Source organism: Bactrocera oleae, chromosome 4 (genome assembly GCF_042242935.1).
Source record: "Bactrocera oleae isolate idBacOlea1 chromosome 4, idBacOlea1, whole genome shotgun sequence".
Lineage (NCBI taxonomy): Eukaryota > Metazoa > Arthropoda > Insecta > Diptera > Tephritidae > Bactrocera > Bactrocera oleae.
The window spans coordinates 57,323,020-57,337,893 of NC_091538.1; the positions used below are offsets into that span (position 1 = coordinate 57,323,020).

A 14,874-nucleotide genomic window follows, 5' to 3' on the forward strand; every position below is an offset into this window, starting at 1 on the left:
TATTTTTTATTTGCATAGTAATTAAGAATTTTTCAATATTTAAACAAAACAAATAAAACAAGAAAAAACGTATGCTTCGGCACCGAATTATAGCTTATAAAAAGCTCTTTTTCTGAGTTTGATCGGTCTGAATGGTATGTTCGGCGATTGTAGCGATGCCTTGGAAAATAATATAACCTGTTCAGGGTATAAAACTATCATACATGAGAGTCCTCAGATGTTGTTAATCTTTTTTTTTTTATATTATACAATAACGAATTAGCCGATTTCTTTTGAAAAAAATTGTATTTTTCTTTCAAGTGTTCCAAAAAAATGAAATATTGAAATTTCGAAAACTTCCCACGGTGTTACTTGGGAAAAACTATTATCTACCGAGTGAAACGCGACGCTCTTTTTACCGAGACACGTTCGAATAATTGCTACTATTATCGTATTTTTTAATATTTCTTCGTAAAAATTATTCGACTCTCATACTTTAATATACCATTGGTCTTAATAAAGAGATTTTCACTGTGTCTAGTTTTGCTTGAATAAGTCCTTCTTCCCCTTTAAGCAGCTCGACCGGGCTGCGGAAGCGAGTATTTCTAAGGTGCACACTGTAATGCCCATTTTGAACTTATTTGTAATAAAGATGAAGTTATGGTACATTGCTACAAAAATATGAAAGAATTGCACACATGTAAGGTCTTTGAATGTTCGCAAACCTTCAAAGTTGAATATTTTTCGTATATATAGTCGCCGTGGTTTACGGGTTAATGGTGTGCACTACCTAGTTACCAATTCCGCATAACATCAAACATTATTATAATAACGCTAGGCAATTACAAACATACTTGTAGTATTATGGTAGTTGCCATACTGGCATACTTTAACGACGTCAAAGTTTTTAGCATTGAAGATTTCAAAATAATCGCGCATAATAATATTGGAATGCGAAAATAGAAAAGAAGGAAAATTGAAAACTAAATTTTTAATAAAAATTTTTTAGTATCAATATTTTTATAACCTCAATATACAATGTAATATATAGGGTTTAAATAATACTCCTTTTTATACTTATTTAAAATACTATTATTTTATAATTCTTTTTATTAATAGCTCGATTTTTATTACTATAATAACTTTTCTATCCCATTTAATATCCAATTGCAAGGTATACGCTTCCATTCGTCATTTGTGTGTTTCTTTCTCGTTTATTAATTTCCGTTTAATATTTAATTTCCACAAAATTTCTCCACCACTGTACATAGTGAAATCGGCTGCTTCAATAGAGGCTCGCCTGCGCGAGATGCAACGTAAATTATCGGAAATTGCGGAAATACCAAAAATACTCTCCTCCACACTCGCCACCGTGTCGCAAACATTTGAGAAATTGAATCCCAGTGATTTGCAGCAACACCGCAAGCATTCCTACGATGAGGATGCACTGGATTACGAGCTAAGTGGCGCCAACGCCGAACATCGTCTCAAGTTGAAGGCTAAAGGAAAAGCAAACGTCAAAACCGCTGAGCCATTCGGCGGCGCTAAAATGTACTTGGCTAAAGACTCCACGCCGGAATCGGATTATGCATCGGAAGGCAATTATGAATCAAATGAAGCAGACACGGATGACGATTATGACGTTGGTGACTGCCGCGACGACGATGATGGAAATGCTTGCGAGAGCAGAAATATGAAAGAAGGTAATGGAGCGGGCAAAGCAGTCGGTTTTGAGGACGTTGAAAGTGGAGCATGTAATTACATTTTGCGCGCTACAGATCCAGCAGAAATCGAAGCTGGCAGTGAGGCAGAAGCCGCCACACCATTTTTCTTTCTGACCCGAAGGAGGCCGACCAAGCCAAGTCAACCGCAACGCAAACAATATCATCATGACAATGTCAATGTCAGCGTTAATGTTGTTGTAGGTGGCAATGTTGATGCTGATATGACGACGACGGATGATGAAACTCAGGATTATGCCAATGATGACGACGAGGATTCCGACGAAGATGTCGTAACAGCCAGACGCGTTAATGACGACTCAGGTAGTGATGATGAAACAGACGCAGGTGACGTTGCAGGCAATGGGGACGAGGACGATGACGATGGCTCTGATGATGACGATGAAGATTTTTTAACTGCCACCTACACATGGAATTTGAACAAAATACCCAAGCTACAGTTGAATGACGAGAAACAAACGGGCGACGAAAACAATTCATATACGGATCAGATTGAAATAGATGACACGGATGAGGAAAAGCCGAATAAGAAAGCGCGTTGGTGCCATGCTGACGCTGACTTGCAGAAGGAAAAACATTTGCAGTGGGTCGATGATGAGGGTGAAAAGGAGAAAAAGGTTAGTGCCGCCTGCTGTTTAATAAATATTTGTGTGCATATTTTTCTGATTTGTGCGGTTTTTTGTGGAAGGTGCTCTAAAAGCCATTAAGCAGGAAGCTTTGTTTGAGTTGAATGTGCGCTGAAAAAAGTGAAGTGATGAGTCATAAAGTTTGACGTTAAAAATTACTTGTAATTACCTGTTGGTGAACAGGGTTTGAGCTTCGCTTAATTAGGTGCGATTATTTGTTTAATGATTAATCTATAATTATAATTACTTCATTAAGGCCGATAGGTTGTTATTATGAAAATTTCTTAATTGCAAATCGCTTAGGTGTAATGTTTTTTTACCGAGTTTCTAGTTCCGAGAAAATAAACTAACTATTCCAAGTTCTTTTTAAAGGTTAAATACTTCCCGATACGTATCCAAGATACCCTTAAAAAATGAAGTAAAGATAATCGCCGCAAATTCTGAAAAAAGTTTGAATTGAAAAAAGTTCTTATAATTTCAATGCTAAGGACCCGATTACGGTTAGAATCCAGATCATAAATCATAATTGGAATTTGTGATTCAATTGCAGATTTAAGGCAACTGTTTCTGATATAGTTTAGCGTCTAAGTTTCCCTGAAAAGTAAATGCATAGCTCTTTGCTCTAAATAATTATAAACCAGTATGATCTCTAGCATCCTCTCTGCGAGTACTTCGTATTCATATACCTACACACTGGGAGATAGTTCCAACATAGCAAACAGTAACTAAAGCCTCATATATTGGAGCTGAATGATAACTTTACGCAAAGGTATTTATACTTGTCATACGGTAGAAGCTACACAATGTCAATACATAGCGGTGGGGTAATAATTTCTAACAGAGAGAGCGCGTTCTTTTCCTTTATGACGAGAATTTTTGACTTTTATAATAAGTTTACAGAGATTTGTTTATACCGATTTGTTTGCACAATAAACCCAATAATTAAATATCTATCTGGATTAAGCTTTGTTCGTATTGGCTCAAAAGAAGCCTATTTCGAAGGCGATAGTTTAAAGACTCGAAGATTTGTATTAAAGTACCTGAAATGTAGTTAATTTTTTCCCAGTCCGGCTTACTTTTGATCAGATAGTATATAAACATAGAAGAAACATAGAAAGTTGAAAAAATTTTAAAATATCGGAAGGATCCACTGAAAAGAAGTTACCTGGTAAGATAACCAATTATACTCACATTTTCATAAAACTAAAAATAATTAAAGTCATCCGTTATTAAATGGATTACTCCTTTGTTAGACGGTAATAAGTTTACTGTATTAGGTTGATAATACAAATATTATATTTTCAAAAATTATTCATTTTATTTAATTGTTATTATTGTTTTTTCATTTCAGTTTGCTGATAAATTGGAGCGTTCGTGGCCCTGGGCTGATCGCGAGAAAATAATATACAAGTAAGTAGAGGAAACATAATAGGTTGCGCCTATTAATACAAAGGTAAAATATTTTAAAGGGCATTAAGGAAATAAAAAATACACCTTGGTATTTATTAGAAGTACATTTAATATCTTTTCATGGTTCATTAACAACTATACTTTTATATATTTATACAAGTACCTGTGACTATGTAGCTTATAGTATAATATTTTATTCAGTATTTTTCTTTTTCACCACCTTTAAGTACATAAATTTAACGCAGCAAACGCTACTCACGAACGCTTTCCATCTTCTTCTCAGGCAATCAACTTGTCACCTGGTACGTCGACGTCCTTTGGGTTTGGTTGAGCAGCGCATCAAATTATTGGCTAAGCAAAATCTCAGCGACAGCTTGGAACGACAGCTGCATTGAAATTGAATCATTGCTTCGAAAGGTTATTGGCAAAAGTTGCATTGATATTGCGAAATTAGCTTGATATGCTACGAAAACTGCCATTTTTAATATACTGCTAGTAAATTATATATATTGTTTTAATACTCCTTATAGTTATCAAAAGAATGTCATATTAAATCGTTATTTAGCTATATTAGCGCCCATTTGCATATTTCATTTTGAATAAAGCGTTGTTTTTAAAACTGTTTTGGATTTAATTTAAAGTGAAGTAGTGAAAAAAAGGTAAATGTGTATTTTAATGGATTTTCAACGAACTATTTGGGTTTTAAAAGAACTTTGCAATGAGTGGTGTTATTATTATGAATATATAGGGAACAATATACAGCACCAAATACTTAATATTTAAACTTCCTCAAAACCATATCAAAAACGAAAATTAAAATGTTATTTTTTCTATATGTATGCGTTCTGTTTTCTTCAATAGGCAACAAAAAATCGCTATTGTACGCAGTCTAGAAATATCCAGTATATTGAAAAATAGCATGAACAGGCGATCAGAAACTATCAATAGTTTTTATTACATTAAAAAATATTAATACAAATTAACTAACACCACCAAACATAAATATGTAAGGTCATCTGCTGTATGACCTTGGCGCAGAAATATTTCGTGTTTCAATTCCCATATAGTTCCTACTTAATAGAAATGCATTGGCTGACTTGTATGTAGTTTATTATTGTGATTTGTATAATATTTGCCATTTCTCACCTTCGCCATAATAAAAACCAAAATTCGTTTCACCCAATTTGCTTAAGACTTGTTGTTGCATAATTCGAAGTTCACAAAAATTGTGGGAGTGCTTCTATTCAAGTTATTGTAATCCTCATTTTCTCGGCTAGTACATTGTAGCAGTTCGTAAACAAAGCTTTCGTAAGAGAGAATCGTTAGCTGTACAGTGTTTTTGCTATACAAATATCATTAAATTTTGTGCGTGAGCTAATTTGCTTTTAATTTTCCATTTGCATGCCCATGCTTGCCATTCAGTGCTACGTTGTTTGAAGGTAAGAAGAATTTTTGTGATAAAAAAAATTTTGTACTTTATATTTATTCGCATTAATATATTAATTAAATATTTGCATAACTAATTTTTTTATGTTAAAAATTTTATGAAATTTTTATATAAAGAAATTTATTTCGGTTTTTATTAAGCATTATTTTTTATGCTTTCATTCAATGGGAATCTTAGTGGTAAGTAAACAGCTTTATATAAACGAATGTTTGCTGTAAGCTCTCTATATAGTTAAAATATAATTGGAAAATACTTTTTTTTAGCGTATGAAAACAATTATTGAAAGAAAAAATAATGATTTCAATGTTGTTTTCCGTGAAACAAAATGAATGACCGGATTTTGAAAAGATTTAGGTAATTTTCCATGAAATTTAATTAGAATTTTTGTTAATAATAACACAAAACTGAAATTCGTAAATGCATTTTTATATCCAATCAAGCTGTATTAATTGACTCATGCTAGTATATCCATTGTAGCATACATTTAGGCGTACATTTTATAAACTCTTCTAACTTACGACGAGCAATTCGAGTTTGCTTTGACTATCACTCAAGGCGCTTGTTTTGCGATTGCTTTCACATTTCTTCAAGTTTTTATTTGAATTTGAAAAACATAAATAATCAATAAATACATACCATACATTAATTTTTCTATTGTATATCGATTGGCAACGCTGCTGCTAAGTAATGGAGCTTACAATTAAATAGCGAGTACGAAAAGTAGCATCAGCGAACATCAAACAATGGCAGCTGATGTAAACACAATTCCATTTCATATGATATGTTCTATATTATATCGAACACTTTGTTTACAAATTGGTGTAATGTACCAGGCGATCATAAAAGGAAGGTAAGTAAATAAATATGTTCTGCCTTTCTCTCACGTAAAAACAAACTCATTTAAGTTCGAATAATACAACAACAAGATTTCGACGAAACAAAGCTTTGCTGTAAATACTGCATAAAGTAACATTTTTAGTATTTGTTGTTTTCGGAACAACCTGGACATTTGGAACAACAATAATATTTGAGAATGTGAAAAACAAAGTAAATGATGAAACAACACTTTTTGCATTTTAGTTAGTGCACTTTCATTGCGATTGCGTTATATAAGACAAGCCGAGCTTTGTTATGCATTATCATCGACGATTTCATAATTTTATAGTTGATTCCTACTCTTTATTTAAAAAGCTAAGCACTGCATCAGGAGAAAAAAATTTCTTTGATGTGATCACTGCTACTTTTTTTATTTATCTTCAAATTTGCCCTAGATTTTATATAAGAATTTGCCGCAATATATCAGACAATTATATAAGAATCACAAGAAGTAAATTTACCTGAAATCATAAATAACAAATTATATATAGGTATGCACTTTTTAATGATCGGTTTAGTTATAGGAATGATTTGAGAGTTGGAGCTAATGTCTGTTGTTAAGTCTCTCGAGAGTTATAAATTGGAAGGAACTTTTTTACATTCGAAACACCTACTGCACTCTTATGCGTGCCTGCTAGAAAGCGTTGTTTTCTGCCTTGCTGAAATTATATTTATTTTACTGCACACACATCCTTGCCATAATTTTTCTCGCCCCTTTAAACTATTTTCATACATTTTGTATGCACAGTCATGGCGGTTCACTAGGCAATCATAAAGGGTACAGCTAATAAATGTAACTTAAATTTATAATAACAAAATATATGCTGTGCATAGTGTTGTTTTGTAACAGGTTTTAAGGAAGAATTGTCCGAGAATGCTGGCGAATATGACAGTTAGCAATATACATACAAATTAATGTTTCGAATAACTTGCTACTGCCTGTTTTGTGTGCGTGGTAAAAAGCGAGACTGCCTTACTTTACAACTTGTTGGAATTTCATAGCAAATGCTTTTTTTACGCTAGTTGACGCTTCTTCCTCCATTTGCTATGTTTGGACATACTTGCGTGAAAGCTCTTCGCGATATATCAGGCGATCATATGATAAATGTAGAGAGGGAGAAAATGAGAAATGACAAAGTCGATATCAAAATGCGAACTTTTGCAATTATTATTGTTCTAGGAATAATTGGAAACTGAAAGCAATAGATGTTGCAGGTGGTAATTTCAATATATTTGCGACACCTACTGCACTGTTTTGTGCGCCTAGTGGAAGCACTTCTTCGAGCTTTATTTACTAAAAAAGTTTCTTCGAAATACATTATAAAAAAAATAAATAAAAAATTTTGTGCGACAAACACCAGGAGAACATAAAAAGTCACAATTACTAAACAAAATATATTTAGCTTTTTATTCCTAGTTACGATTTAAGATTTGGAACAAACTTTTATTGGTAAAGCATATGCGTTTTACTAAAAGCGAATCACCTGCTGCCTCTTATGTTCACTTGGTGAAAAGTGTTGTTAAATTCTGTTTTCGGAGCTCCGCTGTGATGCTCGTGATCGCTGTCGTTTCAATTCGCTCGCGATATTTTCATATATTTTCGCCAAAGCATCGTCGCAATGTATCAGGCGTTCATAAGAGACAGAGATAGAGAGAAAGAGAGAGTTAGCAAACTCAACTTCGAAATTCGAAATGTGATATTTACTATTGTTTTAGGAACGGTTTGACAATTGAAACATTGCATGTTTTTGGTGAGTGTTATTAAATAATGCAATGTCTTAACATATGTGAGACGCCTACTGTGCTGTTATGTTCGCCCGGTAGAATGTGTGACTGTTTTATAGGCAAATAGCGATTGCGGCTTTTCTTTGCACTGTGGTTGTTTCTGAAATTTTTTTGTGACATAATTGTTCGAGACCTTTTTTTTAACCTGCAACTTACCGTGTACGCCATAATGGAATAAAATGAACAGCTTTATATAATTTTTAGTGTTTATACATTTATTTCCTTCATCATATCATCATATCAAATCATAGTACATAAGTTTTAAATAAATCTATTTAGCTAAATATTAAAATATGTATGCTTATAAAGTATTATATGAAAATTCAGCAAGTTGTATATTAATTAAAGCCAAGTTAAGACATTGTACGCCTAAAATATATAGTTTAATCTGCGAGTATCGTCCTTTATTATTTAATAAATTAATTAAAAATAAATGTTATATTTTGTAATATTTAATTTGTTTAAAATTATTTAAAATTACTTTCAGCAAATGAAATGCAATATGTGAAATAAATGATTTATTTGAAGGAAGCATTAAAAAGTAATTTCAATTCAAAGCTAGCATTCGTGCATTCTTGAGTTTTAGATTTTTATTACACACACAACAATTTACGTACAATTTCATTTGTAGAATTCAATATACATTTAGTGTTTGGTTTAAAACTTAGTAATTATAGTTTAATATTAAATTTAAATTTTTCTTTTACCCTTTTTGCCCAATTGATTTACCGCGACTTTTTGTTGAAGAGTCTTTCATTTTATATGCTCTCTCTTAACTGCATACAATCTCTTTAATAATTATAGTAATTTGCACCAATTGAAATTGCCATAAAAGCTCATTTTTTGATTATATTCTGCACAGATTTGGATGTGTAGTTATGTATATAGATCACAACTGTTCACAGCTGATGCGAAATTTTTGGCATGGCATTGTTTTCATTGTTGGCAGATGACTGTTGACTGATGATAGTTGACAGCTGACTGTTGACATTTGCGCCAGCGCTTGAGAATGTGTACTGCAGATGCTTGTGGTTTGGCGTAGCTGACTTGTCTTAATTTAAGTATAATATTAATCTAAAAAAACCTGACCTAACAATACAATTAATTAAAGTTTATGATAATATAATATTATAAAAATGTATAAATGCAAAAATAAAAAATCTAATAACAATTGTAAATGCAAAGAAAATAATATGTTAGGTTTAATTTTTTTGTCAAACAGAACAACTTTACTTAATTTAGTATTTTTAACAAGATAATAATTTTTTAGAACTTTGAAATCTCTAGGCGTGTGAAAATCGATTTTATTATATTACAATAGCTGTAAGTTTCCACTAACATCATTTATAACCAATTTACAGTGCTTGATAAGAACAAAATTATATATTTACAGCAAAATAACATGATTTTTATAAACTATAATATACTTTATGTAAATGTTTCAAGGCAATTAAAGGAAGACTGAGTTTAATGGAACTCATTGCGGTATTAATAAATGCAAAAATTTCTTAGCTAGGTAAGTTTCTGTGAAAATATTATATGTAAAAATAGCTTAAGTTATGTTTATGGGACACTTAGAGTTATTTTTATTAGGTAATTGCACAGAAAATGTTTTATCTCAAAGAAAAATATAGAATCAGAAGCTTTAAATAGCGTTAAAATAGATTTGAGAAGTGTATGAAATTTGCACAGATTTTTAATAGAAATCAATTTATACGAGTACATATAGTATCTCATCTAAAACTTAGCTCGACTTAAATTACTAAGTATTACAAAATACCACATAGATATGTATTTCAAAAAACATAAGAAAACTTAAAATTTTGTTAGTTTTAATTTGTGCAAGAATAATTTTTTATAAAGCTATTCAAATGCATATTATGTTCTCATAAATTTGGTAAAACTTATATAATACATATATAGTAATATAATTATACTCTTACATTAAGAGAAAATAAAATAATAATAACAGCAAGAAACCATAAAATACCTACATCTTCAGAGCCAAAAATTAGTTACTTTTGGAGACTTTTAACATATCATATAAGGTCAATATTCCGATATATCTTATGACGACTGATTCGACGGTAATTAGTATATTCATGGTCAGGAGGTGCTTATGGCTGACTTCGTATAGTTATAAAATCAAAGATTTTTATGTAATTGGCTACTTACCCTGGAAACTCGGTCATTCCATACTTGGTATCATATAATAATAAATGCTCACTTAATTTTCGGATCTATGTATAGAAGATAAGACGGAATGACGAAGAACGTTTTACAATTATTACTCCAAATAGCAACAAGGAAAGTTTAACCAGTTTCCAAGCCACCTCAAACCCTAATAATCCAATGTAGTGCGGATCGATTCCGAGTGGATAACGCTCCGAGCATCTCGGGTAGCGCTAAATTACCTACGGCCTTTACGGTTTTCAACTACTGCAGTCAAATTCGTTTTAACCCTAAGCTGGTAGCTACAGCATCCCGCCACCTGAATATGATGGGCTGATACCCAACAGAAATGACTGACGGGTTTATGCCGCAACTGCTTTCGGCCCTTTTGAAAGCTTAATAGTCCACAGAGTTCGGATGGTGCCATATCTCGAGATTAATTAGAGCGGTTGGCGGCGCTTATTTTTGCAGTCTTCTTCAAGTTGGTCAAAGGAAATTCAAAGCCTCCTCCAAGTGTGAGAGAGCCGGATGGCAGAATGAATTTCACAAGCTTACCAAAAGTGTCGATGAATAACAGTCAGTCCCTTTTAAGGAACCAGTCTTTTGGATGGAGAAAAGCAGTCAGATTTGAGGTCGTGGACAAGGCGACACATCCCTTCTTCGCTGTATAGATTTAGATAATAATTAGGTATTGAAATTCTTTACTACCTGCGCAGAACTGGCGGGTAATAAGATTAGAGACTTTGAGGAATCTCAATCGCAAGCGTTAATGCTGTTTAACGTGGACTGCCTGGGTCTTCTTAGCGAAACCAAGTTAGAAGCCATGGGTACGAGAGGGTGGCACTTAGGCACCAGTAAAAAGCTGTTCTAATTCAATTTGTGGTTATATGATAGATGAGTGTGAATGTGATCTGATTTGTAATTTTTTTCTACAAAGGGCAAAAGATTCAACACACTTTGCGGTAACTTCACAGAATGTCGTTACGTGAAGTGTTGCCTGGTTATTAACAAACTGAAAAGTGTTCATATGGAAATATCATGCTATCGATTCGTCACATAATTAATCCCGATATACATTTATAGCCCGATATTTATCTCGATTGTTGCTTAGTGCTATAAACAACCGTTATTGATACATTACAAATGAGTTTAACTTAGAAGCGAATAAAATTCTAAAAATTATCTAACATATTTCGTAATCAATAATATTACACAATGTGTTGTGAGTTAACATAACATACATATGTAGTTATTTACCAAATTCACTATTCTTTGTATATGAAAGGCTTAAAGAAATTATATTTGTACTAAATCATTAAAAGGCCAAGCGATAATTAACTACTCCTCTGGACTTTCACATTTTCAACTTACAACAAATCGAAAAATTCTACATAATTCACAGTTAGCTGAACAAATATGCATAGTTGTTAGCATAGCCTATTTGCAATTTACCACTAAATGGCTGACACACACACATACACAGTGCAAATTTGCAATAAATATATCAACTGTTGTAGTACCAGTTAATCACATGTTAACTACAATTACTTACAACTACGCTGACACTAAAACCTTATACATACACATATACAGCCAAGTCACCTCCAACCGCAACAAGTCACATGCCACATGTCACATCGCGCTTCAACTCAACGGCGCATCGTATTTGGTGGCATTTTAATGCGCTTACAATGCCTCGTCGGCGATTTTGTTGCCATCCAAATGCAAATTATTGTTGTATGTGCATGTGTTGGGATTCGTGTGCACAGCTGTGGTGGTGACAAGTAAAATGCCGCCGGCGCGATTGCTGCCCTCCGCGCTGCTGCCGTCGATGCTATAACTGCCGCTGCTGCTGTTTCGATTGTTGCTATTATTGTTGTAGTAATTACTCGTTGTTGTCGCCGCTGCTAGTACACTGTTGTTCGCTGCTTCCGTTGTTGTTGTTGCTACTGTAGTGGCGTTTTCAGCTAACGCCGTCACATTTTCGGTCGCATTTTTTCTATGACTATTCCAGTTGCACGCCTCCGCGCCGCCATCGCCAGCACAACCGCCCTCCTCCATTAGCGGCTGCCGTATGCGCAGCTGATCGACGGTTTTTCGTCGCAGAAATTGAAATCTTCGCAGACCGCCCATTAGACCGGGCGTCGCTGTTGCATTTGTATGGGACTTTTGAGTGGCGGGTGCGCTGCTGTTGCTGCGCATGCGTGTGGCGCTTTTACTGCTGCCGGCAGCGGTTGGTGCATCGCTGCCGCGTCCGGTGACGGCGCTGGAAGCGCGACGCGATTTCGTCGACGACAAGCTCTTTAGTCATACCTTCTCTTCGCCGGGCAAGGGCGGGCCACATCGCACGAACTATAATCAGAAGAACTGCAGTTTGAAATAATTGCGTGTTTTTTAAGGAGTTTTTATTTGGATTGGTTTTTTTATTGGTGATTTGGATTGTTTCATGGTTACAATACGATGTATTTTACGTTTATACATAGATGTGTGGAAAGAAAAGAGAAGAAACGAAACACATTGGAAAGTGGATAGCAGTAGTGACTTTTGGCTAAGGTTTTTGCTTTTTTTTTTTGTTTTTACTAATTGGCTAGTTATGTACGAGATGATAGAGTGCGGTGATACGACAATAACAAGCAAAACGAAAATACAACACTTGAAGCGGTTTTAATGTACAGCAACAATTAGAATTACTTATTACAATTTTATTTACAGAAATTTATTAAAGGGATCCTGAAATTCAAAATCAGTCTCAATCTCCCTCTTAAACGGCAATAACATGGTCAGAGATATTGCCAATGGTGGCAATATAGTAAAGTAGTATATTTAAGTATGTCATAATTCCAAGGTTAGGTCAATTGCAGCTCCTGAACACATCTAGGTATCATACCACTGCTATAAACCAAAATTTACTATCTTTTACATTTTCTTAGTTTAATACCCCAATTGCGTCAGGCCACTGGTGTATAGTTGCCGGTCTACTCGCTCTGACCCCTATAACAGGATTTTGCATGGCTACTGCTATCAGTATGCTCAAAAACAACCCTCACTTTTCATTTTTAAGTACCATAGGAATTTTAAAAACATATGGTAGCATTGCTCGAATCTGTGCAAGAATTATTGAGAGAAAGCTTTTCGTTTACTGAAATTAAAAATTTTGATATACAAGTATAGTACATTTGAATAAAGTTAAACTTTCGTCGTGAAAATACTCGATATCTGCGTATTAAATGTCAGTCTTACAAGCTGATTAGTTTTGGTGATTTTAAGCCAATATGACTAGCTATTTATTTGCTTACGATTGGTAGCCGATAGCCATGCATAACGTAAATATAGGTACATGGTTGCCTAGAGACTACTATAGTCGCGCTAATAGCCTTACAGAATTCGTAACAATTTATTTTATTCACAATAGAAAAATATCTCCATTTTTTTTGAACTTTTTTGGATTGAAAATAGTCTCTTGAACTGTAAGTATCTAGTTTTGTAGCAACAAGCATATACAAACATCAATAATCACCATACAAGATAGCAAAGAACACAGTTAAGTAAAATAATGTAACATACATACGTAAAATATTAGAGACAATCACTTTTAAAGAACTTATAAACTCCTTTTTTAAATTCCCGGATTTTGACCGAAATCAATAATACTCCAAAACAATATGTAGAGTACTTAAAAGCATAACAATATATGCTAAAAAAATCCCGTTATAAGGTAAGAAGTACAAAGCTTGGAATTTGCTTAAGAATATTCGAAACAAGTATATGAAAATTCGCATTAGGAACCTAAAATTAGATGTTTCAGATATTAGAAAATTCTTTGAATTCTAAAAGTGAAACCTATGTTTTCTTCTTTATTTCTGTTCTCTTATATTAGCATCTTAAGGCAGATTTCAGGCTACTTATCGCAAACAACACACTGAAAGATATACAAACTGTACAACGTTCAACACACTAGGATTCAGCCCCTATCCATCTTAAAAAAAAGAAATAAACAAGTTCGCAGATAATTTTTGCCAAGAAGGTACCTTATAGATGGTATATACAAACGCCTGTTTCCAAAATTAATATTACTTATTTTTGCAGAGTAATATAAAAAAGTCCAACACGAAGAGGTTGTAATTAAACAGCCCTAAACCGCATTTTTTTACCGCGTCACTTAACCTAATTGAACATAGAAATATACGTTTTTTTGGCAGGTTTGATATTCTATACTAAATCATTATAATATTTTCCATTAAGTAGCTTAGAAAATTCAAGTTGTTATATTAGCAACCTTGTATTTAGTTTTATATTCAAATGAATTCATGGAACTTCGCTACAATATAAAAACTATATAAGCTTCTCCGTGCTCAATATATGTCGAGTTATTTTTCGTTAGCAAATGCAACACAATAACACTTTATGGCCACGAGTATTCTTATTAGTTACCAGGTTACTCATACGACATGTGCTACCAACACATCCCATATGTGGCTAACGGCTAAATTAATGTTGCTCATACGACATGCAAGACCAGAAACCATTTGCACAGAAAGGAATGTAATTAGCGTAAAAGATCAAAGCAAACATTTTTTGTTCTGAAAGACAAAAGGAATCCAGGATGGGGTTCGAAAAATGTACACATATACATTTTTAAACAGAAAAACATGGAAAATATAGTTATTTGTTGCGAAAGTAAATAGTTTTCTTTATTAGAGGAACATTTTTCTACTTAATATATTATTAAACATATATGAGGAATATTAGAGAACATATAAGCTCAAGCTAATTACATTAAAAATAAATGCAGTGGAAATAATTGTAATTATGACACATTTTACACACATACACAATT

At 33.3% G+C, this 14,874-nt stretch overlaps 2 protein-coding genes across 5 annotated transcripts in view; one reads left to right on the forward strand and one right to left on the reverse strand.

Annotated features, from left to right (window-relative positions):
• The window catches only part of LOC106624317 (mitotic apparatus protein p62), a 42,239-nt gene extending 37,863 nt beyond the window's left edge, over window positions 1–4,376 (forward strand). For all 4 annotated transcript variants that reach the window (XM_070107874.1, XM_036363527.2, XM_070107873.1 and 1 more), the window contains 3 exons: window positions 1,251–2,338; window positions 3,699–3,757; window positions 4,041–4,376. In XM_070107874.1, the coding sequence (XP_069963975.1) occupies window positions 1,289–2,338; window positions 3,699–3,757; window positions 4,041–4,152 (1,221 nt within the window). In that variant the 5' untranslated portion in view covers window positions 1,251–1,288 and the 3' untranslated portion in view covers window positions 4,153–4,376. The remainder of the gene's footprint in view (window positions 1–1,250; window positions 2,339–3,698; window positions 3,758–4,040) is intronic.
• Window positions 4,377–9,147: 4,771 nt separating this feature from the next.
• The window catches only part of Dh31-R (Diuretic hormone 31 Receptor), a 258,581-nt gene continuing 252,854 nt past the window's right edge, over window positions 9,148–14,874 (reverse strand). Inside the window, 1 exon segment of the mRNA XM_070108096.1 lies at window positions 9,148–12,389. Coding sequence (XP_069964197.1) covers window positions 11,724–12,389 — 666 coding nt within the window. The 3' untranslated portion in view covers window positions 9,148–11,723.